General features: G+C 32.7%; 1 protein-coding gene across 2 annotated transcripts in view; it reads right to left on the bottom strand.

The window, feature by feature from the left end:
• LOC145255665 (uncharacterized) overlaps nucleotides 1-21937 on the bottom strand; it is a 1188349-nt gene that overhangs the window by 177725 nt on the left and 988687 nt on the right. For both annotated transcript variants that reach the window (XM_080114222.1, XM_080114223.1), the window contains one exon: nucleotides 1441-1520. In XM_080114222.1, coding sequence (XP_079970348.1) covers nucleotides 1441-1520 — 80 coding nt within the window. The remainder of the gene's footprint in view (nucleotides 1-1440; nucleotides 1521-21937) is intronic.

Genomic DNA, 21937 nt, shown 5'->3' with positions numbered 1-21937 from the left:
TTCCGCAAGACGCCGTGAGAATAGGGGTGGGCTAGGTTGATTCGGGGTTTGTTGTAGAAAGAGGTGAAGCGTGTTAAGGATTGGTTATTAGGTGGATGGGAGAGGCCGTTTATAACTTTCGATTTGAGCATTTAGAGCGGGTGAAGGCGGTAAAGTATCTGTTCAACCGAAATATATTGATTCACATGGATTCAAATGGATTCAAATTAGGTAAACATTCTTTTATATTGTTTGTTTAATAATCTTTGCGTTGGATGGTTCACCAAACGTATTTTACATGCGTGTTTCTATTTATTTTTCAATTCAATGCTTCAAAAACGGGATGCTAATCAAATATTCCTTTTAGCACTTGCCAAGTGCATTCCTGGACTTTAGAAAAAAATCACCGTTGAGCAAGACCAAACGGATTTATTTCTAACAGTATCACCATGTTACGTAAAAAAAATCTTGATAAAGCGATTTTTCGCCGAAATATATTGATTCAAATTGATTCAGTTTAGATAAACATTTTTTATATTGCTTCTTTAATAATCTTTGCGTGGGATGGCTTCCTAAACGTACTTCATATGCATAATTCTATTTAATATATATATATATATATATATATATATATATATATATATATATATATATATATATATATGTGTGTGTGTGTGTGTGTGTGTGTATATAAGTGAAAAAAAATTAAAACTGTAAGTTGAACTTTACAATCAAAATTTATTGTTCGACTTAATACTCCAAAAACCAATTTACAAAGTCCTGATTTCGCGGAGTTTCAAAGAATGCTATTCTTAATATTCTTCTTATCAGAGGACATAAAGAAATCAGCAAATTATATTTGTAGCAATGCTAGAATTTGCTAGTTAAGGCATTTAGTGAAACCACAATTTACTGTAGTTATAAATTGCCAAAATAAAAAAAAGTGAAAAATGTTGGATATGTAATCAAAACGCGCATAATATTTCAGCTTGCGTGAAAATCCTCTTAAGTTGATCCGAAATGCCAAATAGTTCTTTAGAGAGAATGGATTCCAAAATAAGTCCAGCGTGACGATGTATATAATCCAACTGGAAAGTCTTCAAAACAACTGAAATAATGAAAATTATTTTGTTTCCGGGCTTTTTCTAATTCAGCCGATGATGCAGGCTCTCATACTTGTTTTCTCTCTTTTTACCATTTGACTGGGGATATACTTCTCTTTAGGCTACTGCACTGCTTGTGTGAACTTTTGTTTTTGTTAACACATAGCAAACACCCCCACACTATCCAACTCACTCTATCTAAAAATAATATTAATGAAATAAGAACAAATATCAAACATCTTACCGCATGAATCCACATAGAATTGTGTTTGCCCCCCTAAACATAGTAACTTCGTAGTCTCAGTGGCAATGAGCCTTTGTTTGGAATGAAATAAAATTTGAAAGAAAACGAGCTTACCTGCAAAATGTGCGTTCCCTGATGCGTCTCGAAAATCTCCATGGCAATGGCGTTCATGTTTCGCCTTCGAAGTGGAGTTCCTGTTCAAGTATATAAAAATAAGACATTTTTATGAGATATTTTATATTCGGATACGTCAACAAATAAGAAATAAATAAAGAAAAAGAGAAAAGATAATCTAATATATAAACGGCTATATGTCTGTGTGTGTGTCTCCATATTTTCAAACTCTATCTCTTCCTAAATTAAAAGTCGCAGAACGGCGTCGGGAGACATCGATTGATTAGATTTTTTTTACGGACCATACTTTTATGGGTCTTTAGCATGTTAAAATAGTTTGCAACGGGTCAAAATGGGGAAAAACTGAAAAAAGCGTTATACATTTTGTATATTTATCTTAGTTAATTTTTAATTTTTAATTAGTTCATATGCGTTTCACGTTGATACGGTGGTAACGTCACCAGCATTGAATGTATTGGTTTCGGTTCGATTCTAGGTTATGGTACCCAAATACTTTCCTTTTACTTTTGAAATCACGACTTTACAATAATATATACAAAATCTGGACAAATTAAAATATCATATTTAAGCGTATTTTACGTCCGGGCGCCTTCCTTACTAGTAAATTATTTCACGAGCTGAAAACGAAGACAGTAATGTCACATGTATATATCGATGACCCAAATACGGACGGGACGTAGTAAAATTTGCGGGCAATGTAGAGCACTCCCGGTTACGAATTTGAGAGTGAGATTAGAATATAATTAGGGGAAAAAGTTTTGCTACTTCCGGAAGCTAAGGTATAGTTTAGATGTGACGGTCTTGGGAATAAATATAAGAGTTTATTATAACGGATGGATGTGACTGGGAATATGTGCAACACCTACATTAAATGGAATTGATATGTAGCGCCTATTTTATTATATATATATATATATATATATATATATATATATATATATATGTAAATATATATATATATATATATATTTCATTTAATCACATATGTTAATATACAAAGATATAGTTTTTGCGTTAATTTTCAGTATTTATTTCAACAGTGCTATATATATATATATATATATATATATATATATATATATACATAGAGCCAGTTATGAAAATATATGGCAATTAAGCTACAGAGAATATTCCGCGTTTCATTCTCGTGAGAATTCGTCAGGCTTATATATATAATGTTACACACACACACACACACACACACACACACACACACACACACACACACACATATATATATATATATGAAATAAAATGGAGGTGGAAAGACCTGGATACTCAACGTTTCGCCCGATTTATGCGGGCTTCTTCAAGAGGGATTGTCATTGACGAGAGAGTCGGAGGATTGGGGCTATATATAATGATGGGGGAGAGAAACATGTTTTCCTTATGTAAATTAGATGTCATATATACATATATATACATTATATGAGAGAAAAAAATGAATTAGAGTAAACTATATATATATATATATATATATATATATATATATATATATATATATATTTAATGTTACACAACACATACTGGTTTGAAGAGAAGTTTTATGTTGAATCTTCATCCGGGCATCGCCGGAAACCCCTGCTTGTACTTATTAATTAAGATCAACTATTGGGACAGCTCCTACCCTGCAGCTACCAACACGTGTGTGGGCCCACCTAGCGTACGCTTTTCCTCGTAAATCTGTCGCGACGACCAGCAACCGGTATTTTATCTAATCTAATCTGAGCGACCAACGAGATACCATCGACCGGGCAAGGTCTAAAAGCAAAACAAAACGAAAAAACTCCCAAAACACGCGTACGCGCACCCCCTCCAAATTTGATCTTCTCAAATAACATTTCTTGTATGCCTTATTTATTTACTTACATACGCACATACATACGGTTACACACGTGTATCTAGAATAAAAAATACGGAAGTTTTGTTTTCAGTTATCAAAACAAATGTTGATTATATAATAATAAGGGGGGTTGTCTGCAAAGAGGTTCCCAACTGAAGTGGCAAATTATGTGATTCTAAAATTATTTGTATGTAACTATGTACCGCAGTGCTAATTTAGATGAGTTTATTAATACTAATTTATTTATCTCATTTGGTTCATTCATAAATTTAATATAAAATTGACACTATTTCTGTAGAAATCTTGATAAGCAAATATTTGTTGCATGTAATTAATTTTTCTGTCGAAATATATTTCTGTGCTTTATCAAAACACACATTGATTGAATATATTTCTAATTTCGAAAATTGTGTACGGGTGGTTGGTTGTTTTTGTTTTACGGCATATCAACCCTTTTCAGGTTATTTAATGCCGAATCCAATGATTTTGAAGAACATTTTTTTAACAAAATATATGTATATATATATTTTTTTTTTTCAAGTCAGTTTCTATTAAACCCATAGTTGGGACCCTAACAGGTACTGCCATTCCGGGTCAGAGTAGACCTGGGAGCAATGGAAATTAAGAAGTGTCTCCACACTTCCCAAAGCCCTCAAGCTGGGGCCTCACCATCGGATATAGTTTAAGATCATATCCAGGACCGCGTACGGACGATGCTTGTATTTTAATATTATGAAATTATAATAAAATAATAACCACACGATATTATAATGATATAATAAACATATTGATGATGCTGACGATAATGATATACACATTATAAATATGAATGTGCGGCTGATTCATCTCCAAGTAGTCTATCACTGAGACATAGAGCCAAAAATATTAGCAAATCCAATAGGTAGATTATTCTAATCTAATCTGAGCGACCAACGAGATACCATCGACCGGGCAAGGTCTAAAAGCAAAACAAAACGAAAAAACTCCCAAAACACGCGCACGCGCACCCCCTCCAAATTTGATTTGAAGTAGCAAATTATGTGATTCTAAAATTATTTGTATGTAACTATGTACCGCAGTGCTAATTTAGATGAGTTTATTAAGTAAGGCTATGACAAGAGAATATTCTCATCATTGTTTTAACTCTCGAGTATATATCCAACACAGTTGGACACAATTAATCCACCGAGAACAAAATCACTCTGTATAAAACATATCAGATATTAACTGATATATACTCGAGAGTCAAAATAATGAAAAGAATATTCTCTTGTCATAGCCCTAATCATTAGCCTAGATCCAATCTCTGGCCTAACGTCGCAATTTTGCACCCGTGAGCCTGTTTTAAAGTACTTATAAGGAATGTTCGCTGATGAACGCATAATGTTTGGGCTCCTTAATGTACACAGTCCAGACAAACCCGGAAGCAGGAAATCCCATTCCTTACCTGTTAGAGTTGTAACATTCATGAAACACTTCTACTCTTATAGTTTTTTTTTTTTTACTCGGAATGCTAGCCTTTGGAATTTACCTTAGATTTTGCTGCTATTAGTGTACTAAGCTCCAGTATAAATGTAATATGAATAAACCTCAAGTGTTAGTTGGATGAATTACGATTCAGAAAACAACAATTATTCTCCCTTTGTCAGAAATACCGCTGGCGGAATATGAAGATTGAGGGACAAAATAAGAGTAGCGAGAGTTACGAGGCTGCCGACAGAAAACACGTGCTCAACATTCTCGTCTCTTATTTGGAAATCAAGCGCTACAAACGTTTTCCTTACACAGACATGAATCCGCCCTGACCTTTTTGTATTTATTTCACAGAAAGTATTTATAGTATTGTATTACTGATATATACTGGAGAGTAAAAAAAATGAAAAGAATATTCTCTTATCATAGCCCTAGTTATTACTAGGGCTATGACAAGAACATATCTTTTTCTTTGTTTCGATTCTTATATGTTTTTATGTAGAGTGATGTGGTTCTCGGTTGATTAATTGTGTCTAATTGTGTCGGATATATACCCGAGAGTAAAAAAACAATGAAAATAATATCCTGTTGTTATAGGCTTAGTAATTACACATACAGTACTGTTAAAACAACTCACTATCATACAATAGTCTTTATATATACGATATATGTATATATCAATAAAAGTCAAAATATGCGTGTGTGTGTGAGGACAATTCCCAACCTATATACTCAAAGAATATTTGATTTACAGACTTGAAATTTGGTATATAGGAGATTCAGGCATTTGCTTCTTGTGCAGAACGTATCTAAGAACACTGCCAGATATATAAAGTACATTTGTGTGAAATTTGCAAAAGATAGCCTCAGATGTTTCGGAACCTATAAGGAATGAACAGACACACAGGCACACACACACACACACACACACACACACACACACACACACACACACACACACACACACAAGCTTACTTTTATATAATAGTAGAGCTAAAGATAAAGATATATTACTTTCCCTTAATTCATTAGCGGATCGAATGTTAGATCGGATATAATTTGAATTCAGCACAGCCGATTCCATAGTCTGAGGAGATATCCATTATCTCTGTGATGCACTCCGAAAGTGTTGAAGTAAGAGAGAAAAACAAAGAAAGTCAAAGAGGTTTGAGTATATCTGGCATGGCCCGATATTACACAACCATAGGAATTCCAAAAATTTATGAACTGAAACAGAAGCACTTTGCTCATCAGGGGTCACAACATCGTGCCCCCCCCCCAGCAAACCACCTCACTCCTTACTTTCCTTTAGCTTTCTTACCCATGAGGCAAACCCCTTCCTTCCCATCCATATTAGCAGTTTTTTGTTTATTCTTCATCTGTCAAACCTATCTTTAGATAACGAAGTTTGAATGGCAAAGGCGAACGGGGTGGGCGCGCCATCGTTACCCTTGCAATTTTCGGCCCACAAATTTAACTCTGTTCAACTTAGTTAGTCTCGTCCTTCTCCTTTCGATAGCCTCAATCCCTTCCCCACCGTACATGGTATCTACCAATCTACCCACTGTCGCCCCTGCCTAAAATTTAGAGTCACTGCTTACGCATTGCGTTAATGCATCGCAAATGAAGTGAGACGGTCTCTTCGAAAAGACGTTGATCAACTTGAAAATCATTATTTCCGTCGATTTCTCCTTTGCATTCTTTCTCTGTTTTTCTTTTTTTCTATTTTTCTTTTTTTCTTTTTTTCTTTTTCTTTTTTTCTTTTTTTTCTTTTTCTTTTTTTCTAGTTTTCTTTTTCTTCTTTTTCTATTTTTCTTCTTTTCATATTTGTCTTTTTCCTCTATTTTTCTTTATTTCTATTTTTCTATTATTTCTTTTTTCTCTATTTTTCTTCTTTTTCTATTTTTCCTTTTTCTCTTTTTCTTTTTTCTCTTTATCTTCTTTTCCTATTTTTCTTTTTTTTCTAATTTTTTTTCTATTTTTTTTTACTTCTTTTTCTATTTTCATTTTTTCACAATTATTCTCTTTTCTAGTTTTCTTTTTCTCCATTTTTTCTTTTTCTATTTTTCTTTTTCTAACCTTTTTCTTCTCTTTTCTTTTCTTACTTTACGTCATTTTTCTATTTTTCTCCATTTTCTACTTTTCTCTCTTTCCCTTCATTTTCATTCTTTCTCTTTCTTTTTCTATTTTTATTTCTTTTTCTACTTTTCTTCATCCTTTCTTTTTCTTCGTTTTATAGATTTCTTTCTTTAGATGATTTTTCTTCTTTCTCTACTTTTCCATCTTTCCTTCTTTTTTCCTGAATTTTCTTCTTTTTGGATGTTTTTTTTCTTTTTCTACATTTTCTTCTTTACCGACTTTTTTATTTTGACTTCTTTGTCGACCTTTTCTTTTTTTTCTTTTTCGTTTTTCTTCTTCTTTTGTTATTCGTTATTAATTTCATTCTCTCTTTAGGATTTTCAATATTTTCTTTCTGTCGTTTTTCTTTATTTCTGTGAATCTGTTTTCTTTTGATTTTATCCTTCATTTATTTTCTCATTTATTAATTTTACTCTTTTTTTCTTTATTTCTTTTAATTTCTTTCTTTTACTTTTTTCTTTGCTTCGTTTCTTACTTTCTTTACTTTCCTTTTTTATTTTTTCTTCTTTTCTTTTTATTTTTTATTTCTCTTCTTTTCAGATCTTCATTTTTTTCCTTTCTTTCCCTTTCAACGCTTTTCTGATTCTATTTAATTTTTTTTTTCATTTTCCTTTCCATTTTATTCTTCATTTTCTTTCATTTTTTTCCAGTCTTCGATTACTTTTTCTTTCTGTTTGTAGCACGATCTCCTTTTTTTTCTTTTCTTTATTCTTCCTTCTCTCTTTTTTTTTTTTCGAATATTTGATCTTTTCTTATGTTCTCTTTTCATTTCTTTTCTCTTTTTTCTTCTTTTTTCTTTATTACTTATTTAATCTTTTGACTTTTCTTTACATTTTCGCTTCTTTTTCTTTGTTTCTTCTTTTCTTTTCTTTATTCGCACTTCTCTTCGTTTCTTTTTTTCTTTCATTTCTCTCGTTTCTTTTCTCCTTTCGGTTCTTTTTTCCTATAGTTTCTTTCATTTCTTTTTTCTTTTCGTTTCTTTTTTACTTTAGTTTCGTTCTTTTGTTTCTTTCTTTCTTTCGTTTCTTTCTTTCGTTTCTTTTTTCCTTTCGTTTCTTTTTTCGTTTCTTTCTTTCGTTTTTTTTCTTGCGTTCTTTTTTTCCTTTCGTTTCTTTATTTCGTTTCTTTCTTTCGTTTTTGTTTTCCTTTCGTTTCTTTCTTTCGTGTCTTTCTTTCTTTAGTTTCTTTCGTTTCGTTTTTCGTTTCGTTTCTTTTTTCTTTTCGTTTCTTTCGTTCGTTTCTTCTTCCTATCGTTTCTTTTTTGTTTGGTTTATTTCTTTCTTTCGTTCCTTTCTTTCGCTTCGTTTTTCATTTCGTTTCTTTCTTTCGTGTCTTCCTTTCGTTTCTTTCTTTATTTCTTTCGTTTCTTTCTTACATTTCTTTCTTTCGTTTCTTTTTCCTTTCGTTTCTTTCTTTCTTTCTTTCGTTTCTTTCTTTCTTTCTTTCGTTTCTTTCGTTTTTTTATTTCTTTCTTTCGTTTCTTTTTCCTTTCGTTTCTTTCTTTCTTTCGTTTCGTTTCTTTCGTTTTTTTTATTTCGCTTCTTTCGTTTCTTTCTTTCGTTTCTTTTTCCTTTCGTTTCTTTCTTTCGTTTCGTTTCTTTCGTTTCTTTCTTTCGTTTCTGTTTTACTTTCGTTTCTTTCTTTCTTTTCTTTCTTCCTTTTGTTTCTTTCTTTCGTTTCGTTTCTTCCGTTTTTTTTATTTCGTTTCTTTCGTTTCTTTCTTTCGTTTCTTTTTCCTTTCGTTTCTTTCTTTCTTTCTTTCTTTCGTTTCTTCCGTTTTTTTTTATTTCGTTTCTTTCGTTTCTTTCTTTCGTTTCTGTTTTACTTTCGTTTCTTTCTTTCTTTTCTTTCTTCCTTTTGTTTCTTTCTTTCGTTTCTTTCTTTCTTTTCTTTCTTCCTTTTGTTTCTTTCTTTCGTTTTCTTTTCCTTTTCGTTTCTTTCTTTCGTTTCTTTCTTTCTTTTCTTTCTTCCTTTTGTTTCTTTCTTTCGTTTCTTTCTTTCTTTTCTTTCTTCCTTTTGTTTCTTTCTTTCGTTTCTTTCTTTCGTTTCTTTCGTTTCTTTCTTTCGTTACTTTTTTCCTTTCGTTTCTTTCTTTCGTTACTTTTTTCCTTTTGTTTCTTTCTTTCATTTTTGTCGTTTATTTTTTTCTTTCGTTTCTTATTGTGTTACTTTTTCCTTCCGTTTCTTACTTTCTTTTCTTTTTTCGTTTTTTCTTTCGTTTCTTTCTTTCGTTTCTTTTTTTCCTTTTGTGTCTTTCTTTCGTGTCTTTCTTTCGTTTCTTTCTGTCGTTTTTCTTTCTTTCTTTCTTTCGTTTATTTTTTCCTTTCGTTTCTTTCATCGGTTTCTATTTTCCTTTCCTTTCGTTCTTTCGTTTCTTTCTTTTGTTTCGTTCTTTCGTTTTTTATTTCATTTGTTTGTTTCGTTTCTTTTTTCCTTTTGTTTCTTTATTTCGTATCTTTCTTTCATTCCTTTCTTTATTTCGTGTCTTTCTTTCGTTTCTTTCTTTCTTTCTTTCGGTTTTTTCTTTCGTTTCTGTCTTTCGTTTCTTTTTTCCTTTCGTTTGTTTTTTTTCGTTTCTTTTTTCCTTTCGTTTCTTTCTTTCGTTTTTGTCTTTCATTTTTTCTTTCCTTCCTTTTTTCTTTTCGTTTCTATCTTTCGTTTCTTTTTCCTTTCGTTTCTTTCTTTCGTTTCTGTGTTTTCTTTCTTTCGTTCCTTTCTTTCGTTTCTTTCTTTCTTTCGTTTCTTTCTTTCGTTTCTTTTTTTCGTTTCTTTTTCCTTTTTTTTTTTCAGGCCTTTTTTTGTTCTTTTCTTTTTTCGTTTTTTTCTTTCTTTCGTTTATTTTTTCCTTTCGTTTCGTTTTTTCCTTTCTTTCTTTCTTTCTTTCTTCACCCGTTACTTCTGTTTCCTGTTTTTCTTTTTCAACTCTTCTTTGTTTTTCTATTTTTTTTACTTCGTGCATTTTACATATTTTCTCGCCCTCTATTTCGGCCATTTCCATTCTGTATATTCCACTCTCTATCCCCACACTCCCTTTATATCGTTCTTTCTCCCCCTGTTTTGCTCTCATTATCCCCCTCTCACTCTCCCACATCTTTCATTCTCTTGCTCTCTCTATTTATTTCTCCTCCTCTCTTTCTCTAATTCTCTTATGCACTCTCTATATTCTCTCATCCTCTCCCTCTCCTCTCGCACATACACTTCCTTCTATTTTCACCTCCATCATTTCTTTCTTCTTATTTTTCTCTTTTTTATTTTCTACTCTTTTCCTCCTCTTACCCTCCTCTTAAATCCTCATCATCTCTCTGTCTCTGCTCTTCTTTACATACTCGCTAACTATCTCTAAAAAAAAGCGCCTATTATCCCCCTTTCCCTCAAACACATCGCTCATCCTCTTGCTCTCTCTCTCTCTCTATCTCCTCTCTTTCTCCCCTTTTATGTATTATTCATTGTCTTCTTCCTCTCCCCTTCTCTCACCCATAAACTTTTTTTGTAATTTCATGTTTTATTTCTCACTTTTTTATTTTACATCTTTCTCTTACCTTTATTTACTCCCCCCGCCCGCTCTCCCCGCCTCTCTCTCTCTCTCTCTCTCTCTCTCTCTCTCTCTCTATATATATATATATATATATATATATATATATATATATACACATATTTTAAGGGGATTAGAACAACAGTGTAAAGAGTAGAGTATATTTTAATGCATTAGTAAATTTATTAATACAATCAAAATAAACAAAAACAAAACAGTACTCATTGCAATTTATATATATAATAAGCTCGATAGGCATATATATCCTAGAGCTATTTTAATATTGAGTAAGATGATTGATAATTTATAATAAAATTTAAAATCGGTTTCACGAGGAAGGACAAAGAAAACCAATAAATTGTACGATCGTTTCGGAAACGATGTTTTTATTAAGATAGACAATAAGTCTTGGACAATAATTTTATCATTTGGTGTTTTAAAACAAAGTCTCCTCATCAGCAAAAATATTGGGTGGAGGGTTTTTTAAAGACACCAAAAATAAAACTAGCATACTTTAAAAGTAAGGCAGATGTATATTTTAATGGTCCGTCTTTTAAAGTCCGTAAGGATTATTGTCAATGCATTCATTGGGATATTAAATGTAGTTTATGAATAAACTACATTTAACACCCCAATGAATGAATTGACAATGATAATGATATGATATATATATCATTGACAATGATACGATACATATGTATTATTTTAAAAATATAATTATCCACTGACACGTGCTTCGTCGTCTACAATTCATCAGAGTGGTTTAATCTAGCGAGATTCGAACTCGGGACCCCACAGTAACGAACCTGACCTCTTTACCCGCTGGTCCATTTCGCTAATTGTTAGGATATATTCGATTTATTTAGATGTTATTTGTTTTTGTTTTTGCGATACGTTTGAATGAATTCAATTATTTACGAAAGTGAATTGGGGGTAGCAAATTGGTTAAAGCGAAAATTATTCCCAACTCGCATTTAGGTAAAAATGCACTTTCGTAAATAATTGAATTCATTGAAAACATAGCGTAAAAACAAAAATAAATAACATCTCTCTCTCTCTCTCTCTCTCTCTCTCTCTCTCTATATATATATATATATATATATATATATATATATATATATATATATATATATATATATATAATAGCGGGGGAGCGATCTTAAATCTTAAATACGCTTAAATATGATATTTTAATTTGTCCAAATTTCGTATATATATTTTTAGAGTCGGAATTTCAAAAGTAAAAAAAAAGAGTATTTAGGTGCCATCAGCTAGAATCGAAACCGAAAGCAAAGCTTTAGCATTTAAAGTTGGTGACGTTACCACTGTACCAACACGACACGCATAAGAACCGATTAAAAATTAAAGATAAACTAAGATCAATGTACAAAGTGCATAAGGATTTTTCAATTCTGACCCATTTTTAACCTCTTAAAACTATTTAAACCGGCTAACGACCCAGAAAAGAACGGCCCTTTAAAAATCCAATCAATTGAGCCACCTGGTCCTGCCCTGCGACTTTTAGTTTCCGAGGAGATAGAGTTTTAAAAATATTGAGACAAACAGACATACATATAGCCATTTATATATTAGATATATATCTCTATTTTGTTTCCTTTGCTCTCTTTCTCACCTACTCGCTCACTCTCTCTTCATCTCTATCTACTTCTCTCCCTCTTTTTCATCTTCTTCTCTTTTATCCTCTCTATCATCTTTTCTCTCTTCCTCTCCCCGTTTCTCTCGCACACAAATTTCCTGTCTTTTTCATCTTCCTTGTTTTTCTCCTACTTTCCTTTTCTCTTTAATAACTTCGCATCTTTCTTTCAAGAAAAAAAAAGGGGGAAAGTTTGCTTGATAGGATAAAAGGAACATTCATGTCACATGGTGTCGGATTTGGCAGAGGGTCAGGAATTATTTCACCCATGACAACATCAACTGCCACTTACTTGCCGGTCTGAATGATTTACCCCCAGTGTTTAGGGGTTGAGGACAAGAAAACCTATATCTGAAGAGGTTATCACTTGAAAGAAGAAACACTCCACCCCACCCCGGCTGTCGACGATATTATGCGCATTACTACCCAACCCGAATCTTAACGGGAATCGGCCTCTACATAAAAACTAGGAAATCCAATAGTCTCTACAACAAAAACCTTGTAGACTGAAGCTAACTTTTTCAAAGATATAACCGGTCCTGGATATGACCTTAAACTATATCCGATGGTGAGGCCCCAGCTTGCAGGCTTTGAGGATTGTGGAGCTACACTTTAATTGCCATTGCTCCCAGGTTCACTCTAACCCGGAGTGGTAGTACCTGTTAGGGTCTCAACTATGTGTTAAATAGAAACCGACTTGAAAACAAAACAAAATAAAACAAATATATTCTATTAAAAATTTGTTCTTCAGAATCACTGGATTCGGCATTAAATAACCGGAAAGGGGTTGATATGCCGTAAAACAAAAACAACCAACCAAAGATATAGCTAAATCAATAAACAAGGGTATTTCTTTTTAAACCATTAAGTTCTGTAAAAGGCTCGCGATAGACATTTAATTAAATATTAAAGTCGTTGAAATCGACTGAAATATGTATTGTTTAATTTAATGAATGAATATGGACAAACATTTTATTAAATTAATGAATCTTTGTAACGTTAATCGTTTAACACGTGTAAACTGAAGCTACCTTTCTAAAGATAACTCTAAGCCAATGAATGGGGGTTCTTTTAAAACCATTAAATTCTGTAAAAAGCCAGCGATAGACATTTAATTAAACATTAATATCACTGAAGTCGATTGAATTATGTTTTTTAAGAACATTGATCGATATTTGTAATTAGTGACTGGTTAAACATATTTAAAAATATAGCTATAGTTTCAAGGATGCAAATGAACACTAAATAAAAACAAAAACTAGAGGATAAAATAGTCTCTAAACAGAAACCGACGGCAACGAGATTGTGTGTGTTTGCATTTAGATCTATGCAATCGATGTAAATTAATTCTTCGTTTTTCGAACATGGATCGATATTTGTCATAAATGATAGTTAAATAGATTAATGCGTCTTCGCCGAAGCTATATTATCATAGACATGAATTATTAATTAATAGAGGTTTATTTTCAAAATATTAAGTTGCGTAAATTATATATATATATATATATATATATATATATATATATATATAAAATTTTAGTCATTCAATAAATTAAACTATATATATATATATAAATATAAGTAAACTATATATATATATATATATATATATATATATATATATATATAATTTTAGTCATTCAATAAATTAAAAAAAAATTATAACGTGAAATGGTTAAATTTCAAATCAAAAGATTTTTATTATTCTATGTAAAGCAAAGAATATGTTTGAAATATTCTAACTCCGTATCCTATAGGATTTTGATGTCTACCATCTCTTCAATGGAGAAAATATTAGCAAATAGTTATAATGGTTTACACCTTATTTGCTAAAGTCAGTGAGACATGGAAAATCCCAATTAAAAGGTTTTTTTTTAAGTATTTAAATGTCATAGAGTAAGGAAAGTTAATGAAAAGGATATAAAAATTCACATCCAAATTTCATGGTAAAATCCGAAGTGAATGTCTTTGATAGCAGTGTGGTAAAGTGATCCAATCTGTATTTTGAGTAATCCACATCACAAGGTAACCGCCCGAAGTAGACATTTTCCTGGAGAAAGTTTCTTTGTTTATATAATGAGTCCGGTAAAAAATTATTATATAGGTCCGGTGAATCGAGTTATGTGTTCATCAACGGTGCGTCTTTATTTCGAGACTTCCTCTGGATGAATATATTAGCACGCAGGGCGCCAGAGTTTGCCCGGTCGTAAAATACGCTTAAATATGATATTTTAATTTATCTAAATTTCGTATATGTTATTATAGAGTCATGATATATATATATATATATATGTATATATATATATATATATATATATATATATATATATATACATATATATATATATATATATATATATATAAGTTGATTTGGGTTCTATTATGGATTGAGGTAAGAAGTGTCGTGTTTAGTTTCATCCTGTTAAGACATCAGCAATTGTCTTTCAATCGTAGGCGTGTCCCTTTTCTTTCTGAGATTATTATAGATGGTTCTGCTCTTGATGAGAAATCAACTCTAAAACTTCTTGGTCTCTCTTTCTTATCAAATCTTTGCTGGAGTTCATATACTAAATCCATTGCTCTTTCTGATTCTCGTAAAAAAACCGGTTCTCTCTTTCATTCTAAACACTTCCTCGCACCTGCCGCTGTACTCTATATCTACAAATCTATGTATGGAGTACTTCTATCATATTTGGGCTGATGAATCTGTGTCCCATTTAAAGATCCTTGATAAATTGCAGAAACGTATATGTAATTTGATTGGCCTAACACTTTCTTTTTCACTGCAACCTGTCTCTCACAGACGTGATGTTGCTAGTCTCAGTCTTTTCTGCTAATACTATTATTACATGTGTTCTTCAGAATTGTCTGATCTATTCCCTGCTTCCTTTGTTCCAGCTCGTTTGACTCGTTGGTCTAGTGGTCTTCATCAATTCGCTTTTTTAATATTTCATTGTAACAGTTTCCTATTTCAGGAGTTTCTAAGGACTGCAAGGTTGTGGAACTCTCTTCCTGCTCACTGTTTTCCTTCCACCTACAGCCTTGACCTCTCCAAGACTAAAGCCAGCATGCATCTCCTGTCTTTGCAATAATCAGCTTTCGTTAGCTCATTACATCAAATGGCTTCATTCATTGTCTCGAGCGATTTTCATAATGAAATAAACAAACAAACAAACAAACAAACAAACAAACAAAACAATCAAAACCAAAAACTACATATAGTTATTAGACGAAATAGGAAGCATTAAATAACGCGAAAAGGGTTGATATGCCGTAATAAAAAAGAACTAAGCGACTCAATCTCTCCCTCTCGTCTCTATCTCCCCCTTCCCTCTCATTCTCTCTATCTCCTTCTCTCTCAGTCGCTCTACCTCCTCCTTTCCCTCACCCTTCATTCTCCTCCGCCTTATTGTCTCTATCTCTTCCTCTCTCTCTCTCATTCCCTCTATCTCCTCCTCACTCTCACTCCCCCCTCTCTCTCTCTACTCCTGCATATGGTCTGAATTAAACGACACCAACTCCTGTCATCTGATTACCTCCCTTGATGCCTGACAAGGTCTTAATTAAGTCGAATTAAACCCGGACCTAATTTATTTATATTCGTTCCACCCAAGATTGACATCGCCCCTGCCCACCAGAAATTCTTCCCTCCTCTCAATCTTCCACATCTCCCATCCCCTCCCAGTGTACAATATCAACTAACTCAGTTTACCTCTCTTGTTATTTTTATTACCACCTCAATCTCACAATTTAGCTTCTTTTTTTTTTTTTTTTAAATATATTATCTTTTTGTTAAAAACAGTATTTTTGTTGTTGTTTTTTTTATGTCCCACGAGCCGTACAAATTTACTAAAGTAAATCCATCCATCTTAACTAAAAGACCTACAGCGATGCCTTTGAGAATTTGTCTTTCTTTCTTTCTTCCGTTTTTTGAAATAAAAATTTTCGGACACGGCTCATCTGGTAAAGCCGTTACAGATTTCTTTTTTTCTGTTTTGTTTTTAATACTGCCATTCACCCCGAACATGGCATGTTGCCACTGTGACGTAAGGGCTAGTGGGATTAGGGGTCATATTTAACAAAATATTTTTCCACCTTACATTTAAATTTAGCATGATGTCATAGTTGGGGAAACAGGAATCAGAAAGAGATAGCAATAGGGAGATAGAGTAAGAGATGGATATATATATATATATATATATATATAGAGAGAGAGAGAGAGAGAGAGAGATAGAGAAAGAGAGAGAAAGCAAGATTGTTATTTAAGAGGACTACTCTACAAGACTTTGTTTGGATAAGTCTTGAAAACGACTGTTATAGTAAGCCGGGAAGCAGCCTCGCGATATTATGTATTGTTCTAGAAAGGAAACTTTGCTATTGGAATTTTCGTTTAGTTAGTCTCTCTCTGTTCTATCGTGCCAGTCATGGAAAGTAATCGACTCATCCCCAACCTTTGGCTTCTCTATGTAAGCATCCAAAACAAGAACTCGCTTGGGTGATGATATTGCCGTCCATTTCGACGTACGAGGTCTGCCACACCAACTAAGTTGTTTGAAAACCCACACAGATGATTTGTTGATAGTAGTGAAGGCTTTGCGCAGAACCAACCACACTTTTTAGTACAACTGCTTTTCTCAGTCGGTTCAATAGCTGGCACAGGACAGAGCAGACAATCTTATATCAGATTTTTTCCTTCTGCTAGATGCATAGCTTAACGGAGACTGAGGCCGCATCTCTCCCAGTGATTTTAAATGCACCCTCTCCCTCCGATAACAACCTGAAAATTTCTACGTCCAGGCACGGTACATATAGTGCGTAGCGTTCCCAAATGGTCACCGATTTATTATGGGCCAGGTTCATCGTTATCTAAGTTCGGTGATCTGGCGAGAACCGGTGGGTCAAAGTGATGATGCTGTATATAAATCGTTTGGATACCAGTTTTCTTTATCTCCCCATGTGTCTTGTATCTAGTGGAGTTTTCATCGACAGGACTTCTTTGCAACGATTTCTCCATCTGTGGAACGCATTATCGCGGTTCTGCTTCCCTTCTGATTACAACATTGTCGTATTTAAACTCAATGTTAACGAATAAAAAACAAAAACGCTCCACAAATACGAAGTTCATTGTGAGCACTCCCATAGTTTCTTCATGTTGCAACTGACCAGCATTTCGGTCTCATTAATACTTTTCCTCTAATTGCTTTTGCCTTGACAAGTAATGATGTAACGGCGCGGACGGCTATATGTAACTGCATGCGAAATTAAGTCAACGGTAAAAGAAAAAAGACTATGAAAAGGAGAATGAGGACGATCACTTTAGAGACATGGAGCACGGAACAAAATAACATTCGAGATCATGTAGGTGACGTCACGACTGTAACAATGAGGAAATAAATGTCGTTGTTATAACCAAGCAACAACAACAAAAAAAAAAAACGATTTGAAATTCTTGGTCTCCTTTGCGACGTAAACTGAGATTTAGTGTAGGTCCCGGACAACGTTAAAATGACTCAGTAGTATATATAAAGTAAACACGCACTTTTCCATAAACAATTAAATTCGTTAAAAAAACCCAAAAAAAACAAACAAACAAAGAAAACAAAAACAAAAGAAAACACACACACACAAAAAATAAGCAAATAAATGGCATATTTAAAATAAAATGCGGTGTATCCAAAACCTGGCTCAGTAGTTGAGCTTTGGGCTCAGACTCTGTGGTCCTGGTTTCAAATCTCGTAAGGTTTCCTCCCTCTGGTGATTCGTGAAAGTGACAGTCTGCTGGAGATTGGAGGTTCAATCCTACACTACAAATAAAAATCACAACACTCATTTTTACCCAATCACAGCTGACGGAACGACAACAATCAACCCTGTGTATTAAATAAAGGCTTTCACATTCTTTTTAGATTCTTGAGTTCGATAAAATTCACCTGAATTACATTGAAGATTACGTTTTCCAAAACGTTGTGAAAACAACAAAGATAATAATAATAATAAAAGGTGTTTATTTTAGAGGCGGCGAACTTTAAAGTGACACCTCTATTTTCTTTAAATTGCAGATTTGACAACCATCGGTTATTTTGAGCGCAGCTTAGTTTGGCTATTCATCATATGATTTCAGCGGGACGTAGCTATATTTCACACAGCGCGCAATACAAATATTTATTGAGAGAAACATTTTATGAACGAATAATTTCACGAAATGTAACTCTCAACTGATCACATCGTTCGCGTTGATAAACGAAACACAACAGATCACTTAAAAGACAATATTCGAGGCATTGTTGCCGAAATACAGTGTAATTAAATTCATAAATTTGTGAACATTGAACCCCTAAATTACGCCATAAATACGAAAGACGCGGGATCATATGGCCGAGCTTGCATTTAAATTATAAATGCCAAAAATTAATATTTCCAATAAACTACATATTTGTACGGTTAAAATAATTTTCTGGGATTTATTTTAATTCAAATTTTGCCGCCTCCAAAAATCACCCTTTAGTAATTCTATTGATTTTTAGGTGGATACGCATCCCCTACTTTCAAGCTAGCAAAACAGGTAATATTTCATAGCTTTCTTTACTTTAGAATAGCTACTCAAGCAAAGCTTGAGAGTCTAGTCTACCCTACTACTTCATACATAACTATTGCAAAGCTTTAGATCAGGGATCAGCAACTCATTCAACACTGCAGGCCGGACCGTGCTATATTTACTGGTAGCGGGCCGGACGGAAATCATTAACGAAAAAATAAGGAAAATTGCATATGTAAATCTTTGTCAACTTAAATGTTGAAAATAAACAATAAGTACTCATTAAAAACAAAAGAAAATCTAAATTAGGGCAAAAACACCTAAAAAAAAATTAGTTTTCCATCAAGAAATATCAAGAATATTTCAAAGTAAAAATAAATCAACCAAAGTGAAATGGATGAAATTATGACGTGTATGTTTGAAATTGTTATTGAAAATTGTATCACAAATGAAAAACACACACACAAACGAAAACGAAACAGATACACATACGTACACGTACAAATAATAGCAAGCATATACACTTACGTACGTACACATCCGGTAACATCGACACATTTATGAGGCATGCAATAGAAAGCTGACTGAGACAACATGCCGTTTTGAAGCTGTTCCCGTCTACAGGGTGGTCAAAAAGTCAGGTAACATTTTAAAGAAAAACGATATTAGCAATACACGTATATTTAAGTACCATACATTGAAATATAAAATGAAACAAACATGAAATATGTTTATTTTGTTAATTGTCGTCCATTTCTCTCTATCAATCGCTGGAAGCGATTAACCACTGATTGTGTAACACGTGTAATCATGTCAGCTGATATCCGCGCAATCTCCTCTTCAATAAATAACTTTAAAGACGCTATTGTATCAGGCTTCTTGCCGTAAACGCTATCCTTTACATAGCCCCAAAGCCAGAAATCAGGAGGGGTAGTTTATATATTACACTCAAATATTTAAACAAATAATATTAAACGAATAGAGATTATAACGGATCATATTGTTTTTTCTACCTTTAACATGTTACCTGACTTTTTGACCACCCTGTAGTAACTGTTGCCGGATGGTCGATTAAATTGACTCTCAATTTGTGCTTTATGCTTATTTTTTAAAATATTTTATGGAGAAATGGAGGTCATTTCGTTTCGATCGTGTTTTTGTGGTTATAGTATTCAACTTCTGCTGGGTGAAGCAAAGGAAGACAGCTTCAGGCTTTTGTTGAATTGCCTCGTCTCTCCTGTTAAAAATAGTAATTGGTAATGAGTCTCTCGGGCCGGTGAGAATGCCTTCGTGAGCCGGATCCGGCCCGCCAGCTATAGGTTGCCAAGTATTGCTTTAGAGTCGCCATCCCTACTACTTCATACATAACAGTGTTAAGAGGTACGGGTACGTGCTATTCTTCAAATTTTAGTTGCCAACATCATAATAATGGGGACGATTCTTATTGCTGTGAACTTTTCCTGTATTTAGATTAGTTACTCCAGCAAGGCTTTAGGGCCTAGTCTATCCTATTATTTAGTAATCAGGGGGGGGGAGGAACAAATGCATCAATATGTTTCATTGTTGAAAACCTGTCAGGTTTTTCTATTGTTGAATTTGAGTTTTTTTATTGTACAGAATTTGAACCAAACGTAACTAACTGGCTGCTCGACTTTACTCGGAACTTGCCGACTTTTGCCGAGCATCGCCGATTATCAAAGAGTAACAACGCTACTTAAGAAAAATACTGAAGAAAACGTTTAAAATAATAAAATCACCGGAAAAATAAATAAATAAATAATAAAAATAAATAAATAAATAATAATAATAATAATAATAATAATAATAATAATAATAAAATAATAATAAATAACAAAAATAAATAAAAATAAATAAATAAATAAAATAAATAAATTAAAAAAAATAAATAAATAAAAAATAAATAAAAAATGAATGAATAAATAAAAATAAATGAATAAATAAATAAAAAAAAAATAAAAATAAATTTAAACAATAAATGAATAAAAAATAAATAAATAAACAAATAAATAAATAAATAAAAATAAAATAAATAAATAAAAAATAAATAAATAAAAAAATAGATAAATAAAAATAAATAAATAAATAAATAAACAAATATAACAAAAATAAAAAGAAACAACGACCTACCGTGACATTTTTTTTTTATTATTGTAACAATTTTTTTAATGAAAAAAACAAAAAACAAGTAAGTTTTATTTTTTTTCAACCATTTTCTTTTTTGTCAAACAAAATGGAACAAAATTAATAAGGAAGCCATATTTTTGTGTGTCTCTCATATTTTTTTAACAAAGATTTAAAAATAAAGCACTTTTATATGTGTTTTTCGTGTAATATTCATTTTGAATTTTTTTTTAACTAATGTAAACATTTTTGTTATTATTTATTTTCTTTTCCTGAATATATTTCCCCCCCCCCTGTAGGGTGGGTCTTGGAAACCGTTTTATTTATTTTTTGAATTAAATTAAGACAGCCGGAGGTATTCCCTCATGACTAGGTAAACTTTTCTACAGTCACATTAGACGATGTTAAAGTGGGCCGAGAAAAGACAGCCAACCCAATGGGGTAGCTTTCCGATATACGGTTTAAGATGGAGACAAAAGGATGATTACCAAATTTTTGTCTTCACATAAACTCCAAAAGATAACTGTCGAGAAGCTATCGGCTTGCCCCGTTGATTTTTTCCCCCAAAGATCGACTGTCTTTTGAGCAGCGTCTTACGTAAGCTTACAATGAAACCCGAACGCATGACGTCATGCTCCGAGAAAAACCGAGCGGACGGTGAGTTACGTCTGATTCAAATTTTGCACAACTACCCTATTGTTTTTATCGAAATTGCTACAGGCAAGGCATAAAGCCACTTGATGTCAAAATAAACTTCAAATTCAAGAACTAATCAATGCTAAGCGTTATATGGATAGATTCCAAACACCAAAACAGCAATTATTCCCCTGTTATCAGAAACATGGCACTAAGAATATAAGAATTTAAAAAAAAAAAAAAATTAGGGAAGCATGAGTTACGAGGCTGGCCAAAGCAAACCCACGATACACTTTGTACTCTCTTTAAAATTATATTATTTTAATTTTTTTACAAAGGAGTCACCACTTATCAAGGTCCAGAGGTCACACGAGGATAAGGATTAATGGGTATACATTAATCAATGGGAGTATAGCGTAGTAATCACAAGTAGTGGATATTTTGTAAATTGGATTACTTAGGGAGACGGTTTATGAAGAATTTGTTTACGTTGGACTTGAAGACAATCAAATTGTAGTCAGC

This window comes from Euprymna scolopes, chromosome 31 (assembly GCF_053919585.1).
Source record: "Euprymna scolopes isolate OS-2025 chromosome 31, ASM5391958v1, whole genome shotgun sequence".
NCBI lineage: Eukaryota > Metazoa > Mollusca > Cephalopoda > Sepiida > Sepiolidae > Euprymna > Euprymna scolopes.
Note: the sequence above shows the minus strand (reverse complement) of the source record. Positions and strands in the feature narration are given on the sequence as shown.